The sequence below is a fragment of the Sus scrofa genome, chromosome 5, assembly GCF_000003025.6.
Source record: "Sus scrofa isolate TJ Tabasco breed Duroc chromosome 5, Sscrofa11.1, whole genome shotgun sequence".
In the NCBI taxonomy this organism is placed as follows: Eukaryota; Metazoa; Chordata; class Mammalia; order Artiodactyla; family Suidae; genus Sus; species Sus scrofa.
The window spans coordinates 14,116,990-14,136,686 of record NC_010447.5 but is presented as its reverse complement, the minus strand read 5'-3'; the positions used below and the strand labels follow the sequence as shown (position 1 = coordinate 14,136,686).

The window sequence follows — 19,697 nt, the reverse complement described above, 5'->3', positions numbered from 1 at the left end:
TTGACAGCAAGTCCTGGGTAGGGCCTGGGATGCTGCACTTCAAATGATGCCAATTTATGCCAACAATGCTGGTCCAGGGACTGTGCTTTGAGACCCACTACAAGAGACGTTTGTGGAAGGAATAAATGACCAAATAAATGAAAATTTCCCTTAAAAATCCTATACCCAAGGACCCCAAAAATGAGCTTTAGAAAAATCAAGATAAAAGTACTACTAGCATTTACTTTCGGATGACAAGCAAAAGTAGAAATAGCAGAAAAGGAGTTCCCTGATGGCCTAGCAGTTAAAGAGTTAGCATTGTCATTGCTGTGACTCAGGTTCAATCCCTGGCCCGGGAACTTCTTCACCCACAGGCACGGCCAAAGAAAGGAAAGAAAGAGCAGGAAAGAAAGAATAGCAAGAAAAAAAAAAAGCAAAAGCCAAGGAACCAGAAGGAAAACTTGAAATATCAGAAAAATGTTAGCATTACCATCTGGTTTCCTCCCAGTCCTTACTGTATAAGTTATGATCTGACCAGAAATTAAAAATAAGTTTATTTCTCTGACTCAATCATATATTTTAAAATATTCTGCAGAAACATTTGGACTCAGTAAGTCCAAGACTAGGAATGTTTCATAAGAAAATAATTAGAAATGCATATAGGAGTTCCCATCGTGGCTCAGTGATTAATGAATCCACTAGGAACCATGAGGTTGCAGGTTCAATCCCTGCCCTTGCTTAGTGGGTTAAGGATCTGGCGTTGCCGTGGGCTGTGGTGTAGGTTGCAGATGCGGCTTGGATCCCACGTTGCTGTGGCTCTGGCATAGGCCGGCAGCTATGGCTCTGATTAGACCCCTAGCCTGGGAACCTCCATACGCCGCGGGAACGGCCCAAGAAATGGCAAAAAAAAAAGACCAAAAAAAAAAAAAAAAAAAAGAAATGCATATAAAACCGATGTACCAGGAAGGTATTTAAGACTTGTTTATAATAACCAGAAACTTGAAACAATTTATGTATTTGACAAAAGGAAAAAGATTCAATAAATTATGGTATGTCCATAAATGGAATACTATAAAGTCTTTTAAAATGTCCTAATAGGGGAATATTTATTGACATAGGAAGAGATACGTGATATAAAAATTGGGGGAAAAAATTAAGCTAAAACTCAGTATAAATAGTATAATCTAACTGTGGATAAAATCCACAGACATAGAGAAACTGATAAAATATAAATATGGATAGAGAGCTATTTATTATACTGAGAGTTCGAACAGAAATTACTTTTATAATTTTAACAGTTGTATTTCAGTCATGTCTGCAGTAAACACATGTTGCTCGTGTAAATGTTTAAGAGACTTTTTTTTTATAAAATGATAGGCTGTGGGAAGTTCAAACTCTCCATTCCTTCCCTCGAGGGACCAAAGCCTTGAAGCATGAGCACTTTTATAAGATTTTCCCCCTTCCTGCCTTTCTACAAACATCAACAACTTGAACGTGTGCAAAGCATCTGTCACCCCAACAGATCCCTCTTCTTTCTTGGGATTTCTTAGACCTGCAGGAAGTTAATTCCTAACTCAAAGGAGACTAACTTTGAATAATGCATGACACCACCCCTGAAGCATCGGCGCTGGCAATGACATTTACAATGGACCCACCGTTTCTTGGCCACCCAGCCAACTGCCATTTTCCAGACACCATGGCTATTTCACCTACCCACTTTCAGTAACTCATGCAGGTTGCTTAGCAACTGCCAAGGAACTGGGAAGACGGAAGAAGGCACCCACCAGAGCTCTTTTATGACCAAAGTGAGCTGTGTAACATGTGTCTGGCTGCACTCAAGGTAACCAAGTAAGAGATAACACCCAGCTATTTTTGCATCATGAGGAAGAATACTTGGCTCTTGCCCAGAAGGGCAATTACAAAAAAATCTTGGCAGGCCCCATGGTATGAGAAATGGTAACTGATACGGGGGTGAAAGAAGAAAAAAAAAAAAAATCACTGACCTTCATAAATACTGATGATATGAGGATGGCTGAGGGATGACATGATCTCAATCTCTCGTCTGATGTGAACCATGTCTTGTTCATCCTTAATTTTGTCCTTACGGATGGATTTTATAGCAACCTATAAAGTCAGGAAATGAAATGTTATTCGGAGAACTAAACAGATGCAAATCAGCCATTCGAAGAGTTTGGAAAATAAATACAGATGTTACTTGTTGGCAGGACCAGAAATAACCAAAACAAAGCTTCGAAATACCCCCGTCATGTCTTTCATTTATAGCAAAAACACCCTTCTCCAGACAACAGAACACATCAGGTTTTAACAGCCTGGGGTTTGGGATGGTGTGGGTTTGTTTTGCTTTTTTGGTTTTTTTTTTTTTTTTTTTTTTTTAAATAAGGCACAGGGCTGCTTCACAGGACCGGATTCATTTACTCTAGGGATCTTGATCCTTTGAAAAAATAAAAAAAAAAAAAAAAAGAGAGAGCTTGGTTTACAGGGTGTCAATGCCTACACTTGGCTAGGCGAAATTAGCATCACTCAGCCCCACCCGGCTGCCTCAGCAATGACTACAAAAGGCTTGAGCTCGGGTGGGGGGCCCCATCGCCAAGCCAGTTCTGCTCAAACCTTGGGTTTTAAGATTTCAGCCCCGGCCGTGCTGATGCAATTGCTCAGAAGCCAAATCCTTCCTACATCCTTCCTCTCATGAAGGCACCTCTGACAGCACGTGATGTGACCAAGAGGCTGCTAGAGAAAAATCAGAGTGAAACAAGGAAGCAACAGCTCGACTCCCTGCCCAACCCCGGCTGGTTCTGAAAGCTCCTTGCCAACATCATCTGCAAATCCAAACTGCAGAGGACTGCCAGGGCCACTGCACAGATCAATTACTCAAAAGAAACACATCAATCAGAAGGCATCAAATGACAATGGGAATCTAATAAGGAATAATAATAATGTTTGCCAATGGCTTCATCTCTGCTCATAGACAAGCTGGTTGGTAATTTAATCCACTTTGGCTCTAAAGGGGGGCAAAAACTACTCTGGTGGGGGGAGTTATCTGTGGGTTACAACGAAGCCTGCCAACCAATCTGCTGCCAGCTTTGCTTCAGCCCCCTCCAACCTGGTTCTGCTGTGACCTCGACTTTCACCTTAGCCCCTTTCCTGGATGAAAGGAAGTAAAACCATCCCTCTGGATTGCAAAGGCACGAAGTGCTCTGGAGAAAAAAGGCTTTGTGAGCAGCAGCCCAGGGCCACACTTTGACCATCACAGGGTCAAGCACAGCAGCCTCACCAGCCTCAGCAGGAACGCACTCACATCTGTGAACATTCGCAACGTTGGACCTGCGTTAGATCCCCACGCAGCTCTATACATGGAAATGCTTCTAAACTACAATCAGACCATCTATGACTCAACAAGAACTGGGAAGAGCTTAGTATTCTTTTTGCTGTTGGCTGGTTAAATCAACTGGCAGGTTCCTGGACGTCTCATGAGCAGAACCTTCCCCAGCTGTCATTAAATCAGTACTGGTTTCGTCACTTGATGCCACCCTCCTGGGGATCTTATTCACCTCTTTATCTCCAAGGCTAACACCATGCCCGGCAGGTGGCATGCCTGAGAAAGCACAGAGTGTGGGCAGGCATGTAGACAGAGAAGGAAAGGGAGAAGGTGGGAAGGAGGGCAGAGAGGGGAGGGGAGGGCTTGATGTCATCGGGAAGGTGAAAGGCCAGACCAGGGAAGAGATGGTGGAACTGGAGCAAAAAAAGAGAGACCCCGCCCATCAAACAACACGGCCAAGACGGGCACGTTAGGAAGATGACTTAGGATCCTCTGGCATCCTCCCTACGTGGGCCATCGAGGAATGGAGAAAGCAGAGGAAACGCTGGACACCCTGCTGTAAACCCGGGGCAGGCAGCTCCCTCCCCCAAGGACTGTGGGTGGACCACGTGGCTGGATAAAAGGCTGCACAGAGATGAATGAGCATCCAGCCTCAAGGCCCCTTTTTACCGCGGTGCCCAGCTCCCCAGCTCCCCCAGGCCCCATCCTGTGCAGCAAGAAAGGCCCACCTCTGCTTGCGTCAAATGTAAAGATCTGACTGGAAGGCTTTATTTTATCTGAGCCAGGCCTGCAATCCTGGGAGCTTGCTCTGGGAGGAAGCAGACAGTGAACACACACAGGCCACAGAGGATGTGGGTGGCTCTTGGACCAGCTCCTACATTCCTCCATGAACTCAGGAGGGGCTGAGGGGAGCAACCACCCCTTTGACTATGCAGCCGTCTGAACTTGGCCTTGAGGAGACCCTATTGTCAAAAGACAGCAGAAATAAATTCTTTTACCTTCCAGGGTCAAGGGAGGGTAGCAAACATTCTGGGGGGCAAGAAAAGAGCCCACTTGCCAATCCCCTCAGCCGTGAGCGAGAGGCCAACGGTCCCACGGTGTGTCTGCCGGGGGCCGGGGGGCGGGGGCGATGCTTCCAGCCCAGGACGAAAAGGAAAAGTGCCCACATTCTAATAAAACCCTACTCAGCACCGAGGAAACAAAAAGGACTCCATAAATGTTAATGGCCACAGTCCCTCCACAAAAGCGTCCTTCTTCCGACAAGGCATCTTCCATGGCAAACACAAGAGGGCTCATTCTGCCCCCCATCTCAAAGCGGGGGGATGGGAGACAAATGCTAGAAACCACTCAGAACTGTGCAACTGTCAAGGCCAGGGGGAAGATATTCAATTCAACTTCCAGGAGCGGTGAGATGACTCGACAAGGTCACGGATCCAGTTAATGGCCAATCACAAAAACAGTAAGGACAGGAATAACAGGCATTCACAGGGCATTTAATAGATGGTACAGACCCGGTGCCAAGTGCTCTATACACCACGGATCTTTACATCCTTGTCACTCAAGCATCAGCACCGTGGTCACCTAGGGAGGCCCTCCCTGACTCCTCGAGCTGATAAGGACACTCCTGGCCTTATCCTCTTTCTCTCTCTCCACCTTTCCTGAACCATCTGAAATGATCCTGCTTCTTTGCGGGCTGCATATTCAGCCTGAAGCCAAATCCAGGTCCCAGTAGGTTTCCATAGGACCCAGAGCTAAGAATGGCTGTCACATGTTTGAAGAGCCGGTTTAGAAAGGAGAATGAGATCTATAAATGCAGCTCGTGTAACGGAACACAGTCCCCCTTCGTGACATTGAAGGAGAAAGTGAGCCAGCACACAGGGAAGCAGTAGAGCCTAATGGTTAAGTTCAAGGCTTCAAATCCTGGCGAAAACCACGGCCCTTGAGCAGGTTGCATCACCTCTCTGTGCTCCAGTTTCTTCATCTGTCAAGTAGGGGAAAAACAGTACCTACCTCACAGGTTCCCTATGAGGATTAAACGGCTTCGCACATGCCTGGCCCAGGCTGAGTGCTCGATACATGCCAGCCATGTTTAACCCGTGGAAAATATCCCGTTAACAGGGCCGCCTGCCTTCCCTCCCTCCACGCGGGGAACAGACTTGAACCCCTGCTGCTGCCTCGTGGGACGGCAACTCAAGACCTAGGGAACGGAGACCACATCTGTTCCCAAACTGCACAAAAAGCAAGAAATCTCTCTCTCCTGAGTCTTCAAACTGTACCCTGGTCAGAAACGTCCAGGAGCTCAGAACAGCTGGACCCACACGAGCATCCTGGCTCCTGGGTCCTCCGCAGGGGGATGAACAACTGGAACCCAAAAAGCAACCTCAGGACCATTTTCCCCCTTCCCCTTCTTACAGTTCCCAGCTGAACAGGGGAATCCAATGTTCCCACTTAGAGTCAAAATGCTGACTCACGGTATCCACTTCAGCCTTTCTGGGTCTTGACTGTTCAGTCACGTAATCCTTTCGAGCAGGTACCAAGCGTGGTGCTGAGCCTGCACCATCCAATGTGATCCTGCCCCCAGCCCCCAAGGGGGAGTCAAAGGGACGAGGACAATAGGCAAAAATCACACACATAATTACATGATCACCCTCGGGGCCAAAGGCTACCAAAGAGACACACGGAGATACCCGATTTTTTTTTAAGTGGTCGCACCTGCAGCATGTTAGTTCCAAGGTCAGGGACTGAATCTGAACAGCAGCTGCAACCTATGCTGCAGCTACAGCAATGCCTGATTCTTTAACCCACTCGCCCCGGGCCAGGGACCGAGCCTGCACCTCTGCAGTAAGCCAAGAGGCTGCAGTTGGATTCTATTTTTTCTTTTCTTTTTACAGCTACATTGCAGCATATGGAAGGTCCCAGGCTAGGGCTCAAACCAGAGCTGCAGCTGCCAGCCTATGCCACAGCCATGGCAACACCAGATCCGTGCCACATCTGCGACGTGCATAGCAGCTTGTGGCAGTGCCAGATCCTTAACCCACTGCATGAGGCCAGGGATCAAACCCGCATCCTCCCAGACACTATGTCGGGTTCTCACCCACTGTGCCACAGTGGGAACTCTCAGGGATGCCTGATATTATGGAGCAAGCCCCCTCCCCAGTTTCCTTCAATCCTCGCCCACATCTACAAAGAAAGACAGAGGTAAGGAAAGGCCCCAGCAGGAAGAGATTAGCAAATGTCTGAAATCAAACACCCTCCAAAAAGTCAAAGTCCAGTTTGTTCCTGCACGAGTCTGAGAGATTTCACTCTGCTTCAAAATAACTGACGCTAAGAGCTCAGGTGTTTGAGCCCAACACGCAGCCCAGCCCCTCATAAGTGTTCCCAGGTCTAGACGGCACCGCGTGCCCTATAAAACGGTCTGCTTTCAAACAAGGCCACCCTATAGCTTAATGATTAAACCTTATGGCTGTGGATCTGCAAATGCTGCCCTGTGGCGGAGTCTGCCTGTTTAAGAGGCAAACGGCAGGGCCAATTCCGATCCCTTGTTAAATGGAACAGCCTTCGCTTCTGCAGGGAGAGAGGGGGAGTTTTTCCTTTTTGGAATAATCACCAAAAACCACCTGCTCTGCAGCCTGCCAGGCGTCCTCTTCCTCAGGGGCCGTGGTGAATATTAAGAGCTGGAGTCTCAGTTCCCTCATCTGTAGAATGGGGTCAGCGCGTCCTAACTCTTGAGGCTGTTGTGAGGAGGGGACCTAATGTAAGGAAGGGCCTGGTACTCAGGTGTTGACTGAATGGCAGTGACGATAAGGAGGCCTGTCAGCCATGCAGTGACACGGGGTCCTGGGCCACATTTACGGGGCTGACGAGCCCACAGCACATCATTACAGAGGCCTCTACCCTGCCCATTCTGCCCACGCATCCTCCCCTCCCTCTCATTTGCAATAAGGCAAGAGCAGGTTAAAATGAATACCCAGCCTGCATGCCTGTGTAGAGGGGGCAGCCAGCTGTCTCTCTGGCCTGCTTGGGGGGGGTCGGGGAAGTGCCAGGCAGACTATGTGCGCCTGAGGCTCCAACCAAAAGAATCACTGCCCTCTTCCCTGCACAGCCACCTCCGGGGATGCACACTGATCAACAACAGCCTGAAGGGAGAGTTCCAGAAGAGGCCTCTCAAAGGGCTCCCGGGTATCTTCTTTTTTTTTTTCTTTTTAGGGCTGCACCCATGGCATATGGAAGTTTCCGGGCTAGGGGTCGAATTGGAGCTACAGCTGCTGGCTTACGCCACAGCCACAGCAACACCAGATCTGAGCTGTGTCTTCCACCTACACCATAGCTCACACCAACACCGGATTCCTAACCCACCGAATAAGGCCAGGGATAGAACCCACACTTCATGGATGCCAGTAGGATTTGTTCCCACTGCACCACAAGGGGAACTCCTGGGTATCTTTTTCAAAAATGCAGATTCTGAATCCAAAGGTCTAACACGGGGCCTGGGATTCTGGATCTCTAGCAGCTCCCAGGGGACACCAGTGATGTCAGTCCAGGGGCCACACCTTGAGCAGTGACATCTGAGTGCTCCGCCGATGGCCCTGCCATCTCGACATTTTTTAAGCAATGGTAATATTTTTAATAAAAGCAGCAACAAGGAGTTCCCATTGTGGCGCAGCAGAAACAAATCTGACTAGTAACCATGAGGTTGTGGGTTCGATCCCTGGTCTTGCTCAGTGGGTTAAGGATCCGGCACTGCCATGAGCTGTGGTGTAGGTCACAGACGCGGCTGGGATTTGGCATTGCTGTGGTTGTGGTGGAGGCCGCAGCTGTAGCTCCGATTTGACCCCTAGCCTGGAAATCTCCATAGGCCTCGGGAGTGTGCCCCTTAAAAAAAAAAAGCAGCAAGTAATATTTACTATACATTAATCAGGTGCCAATGGACCTTATCTCATTTAGTCTTCCCTACAACCCCACTGTAGGGGAGCACTGAGGCACCGAGAAGATCAGTATTGCCCAAGGTCTGGCAGCCTGTAAAAGATGGAGCTGGGACTTGAACCCAGGCAGGCTGAGCCCAGAGGCTGCAGGTTCTTGAGGCCATGGATAATGTTGGGATGGACAGCAAACACGGCAGGAGACAGAATTTCTCGGTCTCTGAAGCCCAGGGTGTTGGGCCCCCTCCAAGCAGATGAAATTTTTTACAGGGTCCCACGTGAGGTCCTGCGAGGCAGGGCTGAGCAGCAGGGAAGAAACAGGGCCATAAACACGGCATTAGCATCACTTAGTGAGAACAAGTTTGCGTTCTAATCCCAGCAACAGGAGCTGGCAGCCTCACTGCCATTCGCAAGGTGTGATCTCACACCCGCCCCCCCCCCGCCATGTTCCAGGGAGCAACAGGGCACTGAGTCAGAGGCACCTTGGGGGATCTCTTCTCACCACAGGCCCAGAGGCCACTTGCAATGGGCGTGTTTAGCCAAGTCAAGTTGGAGGCCAGTGTAGGGGTTCCTGCTCTGGTCTGATGGATGATCAGTGTGGAGCAAGGCATAGCTCCACAGGCACCCTACTGGTCCAAACCTCCCCAGGATCACCAACCAGCTTCCACTCAGAAAGGCTGGGCCTGCCCATCACCACGGGGATGCCAGCCAGGAGGCCACCCTAATTAATGAAATGGCCCCCAGCTCTTTGTGAGGAGTCTGGCCAACTCAGGACAACATTCAAGCAAGCTGCTGTGATGCAATCAGCCCCACAGGGACCCAAGCCAGCCCTGCCGCGGGGCCCACGGGCCTCTTCCACTCCAGCCTGTTGATTCATGTTGATACATGGATGTTTTTTCAGACAGAAGTGGGTTGCAAGCCAAGCGATGTATCAGCAGGCTCTGCGAGAGGCTCCCCAATGCCAGGGAGCAGGGCATGTGGAAGAAAGGGCTTTTTCTTCAAAGAATGGCATCCTGCCATTTGCCACCACCTGCCCTTTAATTTTGTAAGATGTTCTGAAAATATCATCCTGTGTAAATCAGCTCTCAATCCTCGATTTCCCAAAACTTCTCCATAAGACATGATGTTTCCTTAGATGATGCTGACTTTTTTTTTTTTCCTGCCATGAAAAAACGTGGTCTATCCTCAGCATTTACACAGCAAACCAGATTTTGAATTGACTGGGCCAGGGCCCGCTTAGGAGGACCTCGGCGTTTATCTACATGTACAAGTCACTCCTTGTTTTGCACCCACCCCGCTTCAAAGCCTGAGCAAAGAGTGTCATTACTACCCGTTGGTGAGGCCCCAAGGGACGTGGAATCAATGACTAAAATCTCGGGCAGATTTGCACTCCCTGCCTTGGCGCTGAGGTTTGTAAACAGGAGATAGTGGCCATGGCTGACCGGACAGGAACCAAAGGAGTGGGGAAGAAAAGGCCAGTGGAAAGTTAACACCTGCAGCAATGCCCAAGCAAGTGACAAACCTGCCCGAGCGCGCAGCCAGATTCAAGAACAGAGCACCGTGCCAAAGGCTGCTGGGCACACCACCTGCATCAGATCCCTTCACCGGGAACAGAAAGGGGACGCTGGTTGTCAAAATGCAGATTCCGGGGCCCAACCCCAGGCCTATTGAACGTGAAGAGGAGGACAAACTGGGATGGGCACTTTTTTTTTCTTTTTTTCCTTTTCGGCTGCACTCGCAGCATATTGAGGTTCCCAGGCTAGGGGTCGAATCAGAGCTGCAGCTGCCAGCCTGCATCACAGCAACCCAGGATCTAAGCTGCGTCTGAACCTACACCACAGCTCACGGCAGTGCCAGATCCTTAACACACCGAGCAAAGCCAGGGATCGAACCCGCATCCTCATAGATACCAGTTGAGTTTGTTACCACTGAGCCATGACGGGAACCCCCTGGGATGGGCACTTTTTCCCAGCCTCCCAGGTACTTCTGCTACCCTCAGTGGTTTGAGAATTGCCACCTTAAACCAGAGTCAGTGTGGCCAGGATGGCACTTACTCCATAACTTAAATATCATGCAATCATATGAAACACTAGACGATTAAGGAAAATGAATGAACTGCCCATCTATAAAGAGGAGAATTTTTTAAAACAAGCTACTTGCTTGAAGGGACTGGGTGACAGGCATTCATTTTCCCCTGGGAAGGTGGAGATTTGTTCCCAGAGGACTTTTGGCCCATCAGAGCCCAGCCAGGCCTGTGGATGCCCTGAGGCCATGGAAGCTGGCTGCTCACAGGTACTTCATGCTCTGCCGGCCACCTGGAGCGCCCACACTTGGTGAAAGTGAATGAACGTGTTCAGGGGAAGGGAGAGGAAGTGGACTCTGCAGCCTCTGTCCCTCCTGCTCTGGAAGAGAGGGTGCAGCCACAGGAGAGGGGGGTGCAGGAGGGGGTCCAGCCACAGGAGAGGGAGTCCGGCCACAGGAGAGAGGGTTCAGCCAGGCCTCTGAGCAGCCCACTCTTACCAGGACCTGCTGGAAGTCTCTAAGGGCCTCCTGCAGGACAAAGCCTCTAGAAGCCCAAAAAATGCTACACAAATACACAGATGCTGCACAGTCACAAAAGGACTAAGACTGCAAGGCTCATCCAGCTGGGACCAGAGTGGCCAAGCAGGGATTTATTTTTGGATTTTCACATTCCTGAACGCCAAATGCAACACCAACTCAGAAATCTAAAGTTCAACTGCTCTTCTTCCTGGTTACAACTGGCCTGGGGGCGGCGAGAGGGCAGATGAGGGGGCTGAGGTTACTTCTAAGTTGGACAGCCTTAAGGAGCAGCATTGGATCACCCTGACACATTTATACCATGGCTTAGATAAACTTAGGGTCACACAACTCTGATTTATCAAACTCCAGGCCCAGTGGAGGCCCAGCCAGAACTGCTCAGATGCCCAGGCTCAGCCCCTTGGCCCTGTCATCAGTCACAGGAACTTGGCCCAGGCACCCCCTGCACAGGGAGGGACTCAGGCAAACCTGTCGTCGCAGCTTTGGTTTCCTCAACTGCAAACGAGGATGACAAAAGCACCAACCCCCGCCCCCACCCCGACACCGCAGGTGGCAGCAGGAATCCTATCAAATGATGAAGGGCAGAGAAGGTGTAACTAGCATCATTATCACCCGCAGATGTTAGAGCTGCAAGGATCCGGAATTTTCTATGCCAACCCCCTCATTTCACAGAGGAGCAAACTGAGTCCCAGGGAGGTTCAAGTACAGGCCCAAGTTCACGGAGTAAACAGCAGCCCTGGAGTGGCAACAGGAAACCTGAGCCCTCCTCCAGTCTGGGATCTGTCAGACCCAGGGTGAGAATGCCTAACCAAGTCCCAAACCAGAGCGAGAGCAGCAGGACTGAAAAGGTTTAACACTGACGTGGGAGGCAGGGCCCGGCATGGCCAAGTCCCCAGAACTGCTGCATTATTAATAAACCGAGATGGGAGGGGGAGGGGGGACAGCTACTGCTAAGCGTGCTGGCAAATTGGGACCCGTTTCACAGCCCGCCTGCCTGATGTCATGTCCATCTGATGCCAAGGGGCTGTCCTCACACACACACACACATGTGGCAGCACTGCTTTCAGTCCTACTCAGTCCCAACCGTGTTCCCATATCTGAAGCCTGATTTGATGTTACACAGAGTAGGCAGACCCGGGAGGTTCTTAGCCCATTATTTCTTAATTCACTGAAAACACTGCTTTTAAATATTAACTTCAGGCTGCCACTGAATCACTGACCTTGGGATCACTGAATAAGGAACACAAAGGACCTAGAAACAAAATGAGTTTTCTAAAAGGAAAAGGAAATTAGCCAATTGAGTTTTGCTGATCCAGGTGAGCAAAACAAAGAAAAAAAGCTTTTAATTTCTTAGGGCAGTAAAATACATATACTACACACACTAATTAAAAGGCATGGCTTTAAATTTTATATTTTAACCATGGGTGATTTTGCGGATAAGAGTCGTCAGAAGTTATTTTTATCCTGACCAAGTCCCTCTTCTCTCTTTAGAGGAGAACCAGCTTACAGCAATTAGTTTGCAAAGACTTATCAGACAGGGAAGGAACAATAAATGGCCCAGGCTGCAGTCTGTCCCCCGAGGCCTCATTCATCATCTCCTCGCAAGCAGCAGCTTCTTTTCCTTCCAGGAGAAGCTCTTATTGTCCATTACCCAGCGTGCTAACAGGCTGGCCTCTGCCCCCCAGCCCCCCTGCACAGTCCATCTGAGTGCTTGTCAGCCCGCTAATTACCACCCCACAAACCTGCCGGGGACCTTGTCACAGCACAGCGCCTCTGGCTACAAATGCACAGCCCCCATCCAGCCAGAAGAGCCCCACCCCCATGAAACACACTCAGCCCCTGCCAAGCCCATCAGGCCCGTCGCTTCACCCAACACCCATCCCTCAGTTCCCACCCCAGGGGAGACTAGGGCAGGGGTCCGTGGTCATTACAGGGACTCAAGGAGCTGCCTGGCTGTGATCACGCCCCTGGGCATTTGTGCTTGTCAATTCCTCTGCCAGGATCCCTCCACAGCCTACTGCCTGCAACAAACTTCTCCAGCTGAACTCCTCTCCTCCGAATGCATCCCCTGCAGGGAGCACACCCCCCCCCACCGCCAAAAAGGCACATTATCCGTCCCCTTTCATAACCTCACTCACCGTTCCTTGTAGGCTTCTCACACAGAGGCCATTTCTGTTTTATTCACGGCAACATCTCCTGTGCCTAGCAAGTGACTAGTGTTTTGTCTACACCAAAGAGCTGCTGCTGAAATGGACCCCAGGTATTAAAAAGGACCTTTTGTAGAAACCCTAAAGCAATAATTGGGCTGCTTGTTCCGCCCAACCCCCCCCGCCCCCCACCCCCGCCACTGAGTCTTTGAACTTGCTCACCTCTCAAAGCCGGCGAATCCCTGCTACTCCCCAAAGAACTGAGCCTGAACTTGCTCATCTTTAAAATGGAGTAATAAGTGTCCGCTCCAGAGGAGCTGGGAGATCATTCACACCAGCTAATGGTAATCACGATCATTGCCAGGGATCCGAGGCACTGGGCACCCGCCTGTTAAACCTCTCAACCGCTCACTCATTAAATTCTTGCGAAAACCTGCTTTCTTTCTCAGTGAGTTTAAATGGAGTCTGAGGGCGCTAAGTAACTTGCCCTGGGGCACACAGCTAATGAGTAGGAGGGCTGGGTCTCGCTAAACCCCAAGACCATACTCTGAAGCCCTGGACCCACAGTGACAAAGCAGGCAGCACAGTGCCTGGCAGTAAGGGGAGGTCTAATCCAAAAAAGGGGCTGAAATCAGTCTCCGGAGATCCAGGCCCCACCAAAGCCAACCAGCCTTGTCTCCACCCTAAGTCTTTTCTTATTTAAATCATTCCCATCTTCAAAATCCGGTCCACCTGTGTTCCCTGCTGCTCGCTTTGGGCCAGCCAAGGCATCTGGGCACAAGGCAGGGTGGATGGAAGGGGCTGGAGAGTATGTCCCTAAAAGGATGTGACAATGAGTCCATCCTCCAGCAAGCGATTTAGGGAGATTGCCTCTGGATAAGACAATGATCTAGGTCCGGCAGAGCATGGATCTATCCTTCAAGTTGCTTCCAATCCCAACGGAGAGGGCAGTGGACAGGCAGGCTCCTCCCTGCCCTGCATCCGTTCACCCTCCTACTAACGGCACCCTGACTTTGCTCTGGGGACCACTCCTGCCCCGCAGGTTGCAGGTTTGTTTTTGTTTGTTTTTGTTTTTTGGCCACGCCTGCAACATACAAAAGTTCCCTGACCAGGGATCAAACCCGCAGCGACCTGGGCCACAGCGGTGACAACGCTGGGTCCTCAACCCACTGAGCCACCAGGGAACTCCTGGATGCAGTTTTAAAGAGACTGTCAGTCAAGCTACTTCACTGTCCCCATGCCAACAGGCAGATGCTGACCCAGGGTATGGCCCAAGGAGAGACTCTTTCCAGGACTCTAAGACCCTCCCTAGGAGAGTGTTCTTTTGTAAGATCACAGGCAAAAGCAGGTACCTGTGCAGGGGCAGGGCCTCCTGAGAGGTCCTTCTGTGCATCGCTCCCCCGTTTCCACCCCCAAGTCCCACTCATGGTCCTAAGTAAGAGCGGCACTGAGTCTCACTCTGCTCGGAGTGTTAACTGCCCCGTCGCTGACAAGAGCCGGGAAAACACCTTCCCTTCCCTTCTGCTCACCCAGCCCAGTGCCTTACGCACCCACGTCTCCCCCACAAGGTGGGCCTCCAACGACTTCACTTGACTGAAAGGGGTCGCAATACCATCTTCAGCATCCATCCAGATGAGGTTTTTACAATGATTCCTTTCTCACCCCAACAAAGCCACAGTAAATTATTATGGAGGTCTGCCCTCTTTTCTGGCCGATGGGGGGTTCAGTCAGGTCATTCTGACCCAACTTGCAAGAAAGGGGCAGGAAGTCTAGTTAGTCTCTGCCAAATAATGCTCACATCTATAAAATATTTACCAGTTGTTATAAACTGAACTGCGTCCCCCCTCCAAATTCAAATGTGGAAGCCCTAACCTGCCCCCCAACCCGCCCTGGGTGACTGTATTTGGAGGTGGGGCCTTTAAGGAGGTGACTAAGGTTAAATGAGGGCAGAAGAGTAGGGTCCTGATGCAATAGGACAGGCGTCCTTAGAGGATGAAGAAGAGACGGCAGGAGCGCGTGCTCACTGAGCCAAGGCCGCGTGAGGACACAGGGAGAAGGCGGCAGCTGTTTTTAAGCCAAGAAGAGAGGTCTCCTGAGAAACCAACCCTGCCAGCACCTTGACCTTGGATTTCCAGCCTCCAGAACTGAGAGAAAAATAAACTTCTGTTGTTTAAGTCACTTAGGCCGTGGTCTTGTTATAGCAGCTAGAGCAGACCAATACACAGTTGTCCACACTGCCTGAATCACAGTCAACACATAATCTAACGAGAGAGGGTCAGTCATGGTCAATACCAGGCCTAGGAAGCGGAGATGGCAGGACAGGAACCCTAACGGCCTCCTTCCCCCTGTGTCCTCAGCATCTAAGGAAGAGTCTGGTCCCATAGCAGACATTCAATTAATACGTGTTGAGCTGAACTGAATCAAAGACGATGCATCTCATCCGCTGTAGTTTATTTAAGAATGTTTTACCCATCTACCCACTACCACCAGCCAGGGCCAGAACCTACAAATGGCTGAGGTCCGAGTCCTGAGTCCACTCTGGTCCACACTGAATCTGTACTTGCAGGTGAGACCACAAACCCGTGGATGCAACACCACAGTGTGTAAATGACCTCCTGCAATGAGCCCAATGCCCTCCTATTTTATGTTCCTCTCCCCACCACCCATGAGACAGGCTGCCTATTTTCCAGGAGAAGGAAACGGACACTGAGGGAGGGAAATCCCCAAGTCCGCACGGGTCATAAAGGCAACACCCCAAGTTCCAACCCAGGTACTTACACTCCATGGCCAACACTGCTTCCGCTGGGCCACACCTGTTTCCAAGTGCCAGCAAATCTATGGAACCCCAGGGTAAAGAAAAAACACCCCCCTCAGAGTTCCCATTGCGGCACAGTAGGTTAAGAAATCAACTAGTGTCCATGAGGATGTGGGTTCCATCCCTGGTCTTGCTCAGTGAGGTAAGGATGAGGTGATGCAGCAAGCTGCGGTGTAGGTCGCAGGTGTGGCTCGGATCCCATGTTGCTGTGGCTGTGGCAGAGGCCCCAGCTGTGGCTGTATTCAACCCCTAGCCTGGCAACGTCCATGTGCCACAGGTGTGGCCCTTAAAAGAAAGAAAAAATGAAGGAGGAGGAGGAAGAGGAGGAATACGCCCAAATCCTGCCGTTGCTGACACTTCTTTTCCCTGTCCTCTAAACCTTGGAGAAAAGCAGCTCAGATATCGGCCTGTTCAAATAGCGTGACCAATCTGGCCGGGAAGCTAATCAGAACAATTTGAGTGTGCAGCTCCATGAGGACACCCCCTCCTGGACCCAGCCTGGCCTTTATGGCAACACTTCATAAGAACCATTCGCTTACAACAAAACTGTCAAGTCCAGCGACCGCAAGCCAGAAACATCCCGGCTGAACCCCGCCAAGCTGCTTTCTGATGTACTGTACACACAAATACCAATATTCCCAGATGGTCTCCATGTAAAACATTTGGTTTGAGACACAGCCCTCCTTTCCCCCAAACTCTTACATTTGTTTAATGGACTCATACAGTTCAGCTAAAATATCCTGGAGCAGACATCTGAAGCCAGCCGGGCTCTGATGCAAGCGTCCCATCTGCAGAGAAGACGAGCAAGTAAATAAGACAGCCCTCCCCAAGATTTATGCTCCCTGCATCTTTAAGCAGGTCATAAAATGTAAGCTATGTATGGAGAATAATGCAAGTTGCTTTCAAGTTTGTTTCTGAGGCCATCCCGGTATTAATCTAAGACTGATGTTCGAAAATAAAGCGGGGCTGGTCTGCTGAAGAGGAGGCCGCTTTCTGCTTCCTGTGCTCCCAGAAAAGAAGTTTAAAAAATCTGTCACTTGAGCAACCTAGATGATTACGGCAAAGGTAGGTTTTTCCATGTATAGCAATGGCTCCTTTGTTCCAAGGCCACTTGGCCCTTAACCCACAATTCAGAACACAGGTAAGACGTGGCCAAACGGGAAATGCACTGGACCTTGACTCAAGAGACCCAGCTCGGCCACACAGTAGCCGAGGGATCCTGATGGGCCTCACTCCGCCCCACCCCCCCATGGCTCATTCTGTTACAAGAGAAAATGGAATTTCACTAGGTTCACTGCCAGGGCCACTCGTCTCTGAAGACTGTATGAGGAAGGGACATAAACTCTTGGAAAAGCCACCCCAAGAAATGGCACAGAATCTGTCCACGGAGCCCTTGCCTTTTCCTGCTAATACAATTCTAAGCATGGCAAATCTGTCGGGAAGTGGGAAAATGGAACTAAAGGGCTGCCAGAAACGGCCTCGGTGATGGAATCAAGACAGGAGAGCTTGCTTTACCTTTTCATCCATAACTTGTCTGTGTCTTGTGAGCTTTCAGGATTGCGCATGCATTATTTTTGCTAGAGGGAAAAGAAAAACGTTATCCTTTAAAGGGATTACCAAAAGGAATGGAAGCTGAGGAAAGGGCAGGCAGATAACCTATAAAGAGCAGACACGAGGACTCCAAATACGGTACCGAGAACCATTTAGGAGACGTTCCCCAAAGACATCAAGAAAAGGTTTAACTACCTTCAAGGTACTTGGTTTTAAGAAGGCAAAAAAAAATGTGCGTTCGCTTCAGAAACATTTCCATAAGAAATGGCCACCGTTTATTAAAAGACAGGCTTGCAAATGGGTGAGCATCAATTAACTGGAAGTATATATTTAGAGCTATTATAACTATCAGGATTATTTCCACTTAACCAATGCATCCAATGAACCAGAATTCTCCATTTTCTTGACTGATGCCCAGGACATGATGCACCCTAGGGGCTGTTGGGCTGCTCTCTGCTCTTCCCACCCCTCTCTGTTCAATTAGCCAACTTGCCCACCACCATGCTAGCCAAGTCACCAGGCCCAGTATGGCAGCCTCTACAGTCCATGGAACTCCTCATCCTTCGACGCAGCCAGCAAATCGTGGTAAGCTATAAATTCCTCAATTCAAGAATAAAGATCCTCAGGAGTTCCCGTTGTGGCACAGCGGAAACGAGTCCAACTAGGAACCATGAGGTTGCGGGTTCGATCCCTGGCCTCGCTCAGTGGGTTAAGGATCCGGCATTGTCGTGAGCTGTGGTGTAGGTGGCAGATGCAGGCTCGGATCTGGCATTGCTGTGGCTCTGGTGTAGGCCGGCAGCTGTAGCTCCAATTCGACCCCTAGCCTGGGAACCTCCATATGCCGCAGGTGTGGCCCTAAAAAGACAAGAGACAAAAAAATAATAATAAAGATCCTCAGATTTCAGACTTCTCATCACTGCCAAGAAAACCCAAAATGCAGTGAGACAACAGACAGAAAACGCCCAAGAGTGACCAACACATCGTATTCACACCACAGCTGCTTTTTAAATTATTATTATTGTCACCAAACAGGTCACGTGCAGAGATGTAAGTTAAAAACCCCACAGTGAGACCTTCAAAATACGAAGTTGAGAGAACAATGTCAGAGGGCAAAGTGAGAGGGGGATTGGGAGAAAAGGAACGGCTGCAGCCTCTTGAAAGAGGACATTTCAGGTCACTCCCAGTAAAAGAAGTCGCTCCAAGTGTACTTCCGGAGCCCCCAGGGAACTGACTCTGCAGGCAGGAATTATTTCCCTGAAATAAAAGACACACAAAGGTCTCTACGATTGGAGCCTAAAAAGAAACCAAGCCAGCGGCCGATTTACAGGCAGCCTCTGATGCAACAGAGCAAAAGGTCCCAGGCTCAGGTCCAACGGGGTGATTCTGAACACACCAGCCCTCCCTGGAGGACACACACCGGGAGCAAGATAGGGGAGGGGGGAGTTCCCGTCGTGGCGCAGCGGAAACAAATCCAACTATCATCCATGAGGACGCAGGTTCAATCCCTGGCCTCACTCAGTGGGTTACGGATCAGGCGTTGCCATGAGCTGCGGTGTAGGTCACAGATCCTGCTTGGATCTGGTATTGCTGTGGCGGTGATGCAGGCCAACAGCTATAGCTCCAATTTGACCCCTAGCCTGGGACTCTCCATATGCCAAGGGTGCAGCCCTTTTAAAAAAAAAAGACAAAAAAAAAGATAGGGGAGAGGCCTGGCCTCACTGGGGGCAAGGTCCCAGATTGAGCAGGCATGGATGGGACCTCCTTCAAGGGTACAGACTCCCGGGCCTCTGCACTCAGCACGCTCCATGTGGTCTCAGCCCCTGCCGTGCCCCTAGGTGTCTGTCTAAAACTGGTGCTGCCTGGGCCCCAGAGAGCTTCTGAAAGGTCCCAGGGCTCTTCTATCACTCAGCCAGGACTGAGAACCAGCAGAGTAGCGGGAAAAGGCCACGTGGGGTCAGAGGGACCTTTTCACTCAGGTGCTGCCTTGATCACTTTAGCAGATGAGGGACCCTCTCTGAGCATCAACTTCTTCAACTGCCAAGTAGGATACCAGTGACTCCATGACAGAGCTGCTGTGAAAGGAGATGATGCATGCAAACGGCCTCATGGAGGCGGTCCTGCCCACCCCAAGTCATTATTCTACAAATCTGCCCTCTGCCCCGCTTCTTTGAAGGTTCTCCCGAGTGGGTCAGGAGTTCTAGGCATCACCCAACTCTAAAAGGTAAGGGGGAGGCATATCTTTCCTTATGCTGGATCCCACCCCCCATCACACATACCAAATGCAAACACACTCAGAACACCTACAGGGTGACACAGGCATATTCTAAAGCACAATTATGACAAACATGGGGAGGAAGAGTCACAAGCAGTAAAAGGAGGGAACACTTAGT

At 50.1% G+C, this 19,697-nt stretch overlaps 1 protein-coding gene across 5 annotated transcripts in view; it reads right to left on the bottom strand.

Annotated features, from left to right (window-relative positions):
* The window catches only part of NUAK1 (NUAK family kinase 1), an 88,001-nt gene that overhangs the window by 40,898 nt on the left and 27,406 nt on the right, over positions 1 to 19,697 (bottom strand). For 3 of the 5 annotated variants that reach the window (XM_021091583.1, XM_013988236.2, XM_003126093.6), the window contains one exon: positions 1,983 to 2,103. In XM_021091583.1, coding sequence (XP_020947242.1) covers positions 1,983 to 2,055 — 73 coding nt within the window. In that variant the 5' untranslated portion in view covers positions 2,056 to 2,103. Of the gene's footprint in view, positions 1 to 1,982; positions 2,104 to 13,163; positions 15,704 to 16,458; positions 16,545 to 17,271; positions 17,334 to 19,697 lie in introns of those variants that run through there. The other 2 variants (XM_013988237.2, XM_021091582.1) reach the window with 2 other exon arrangements.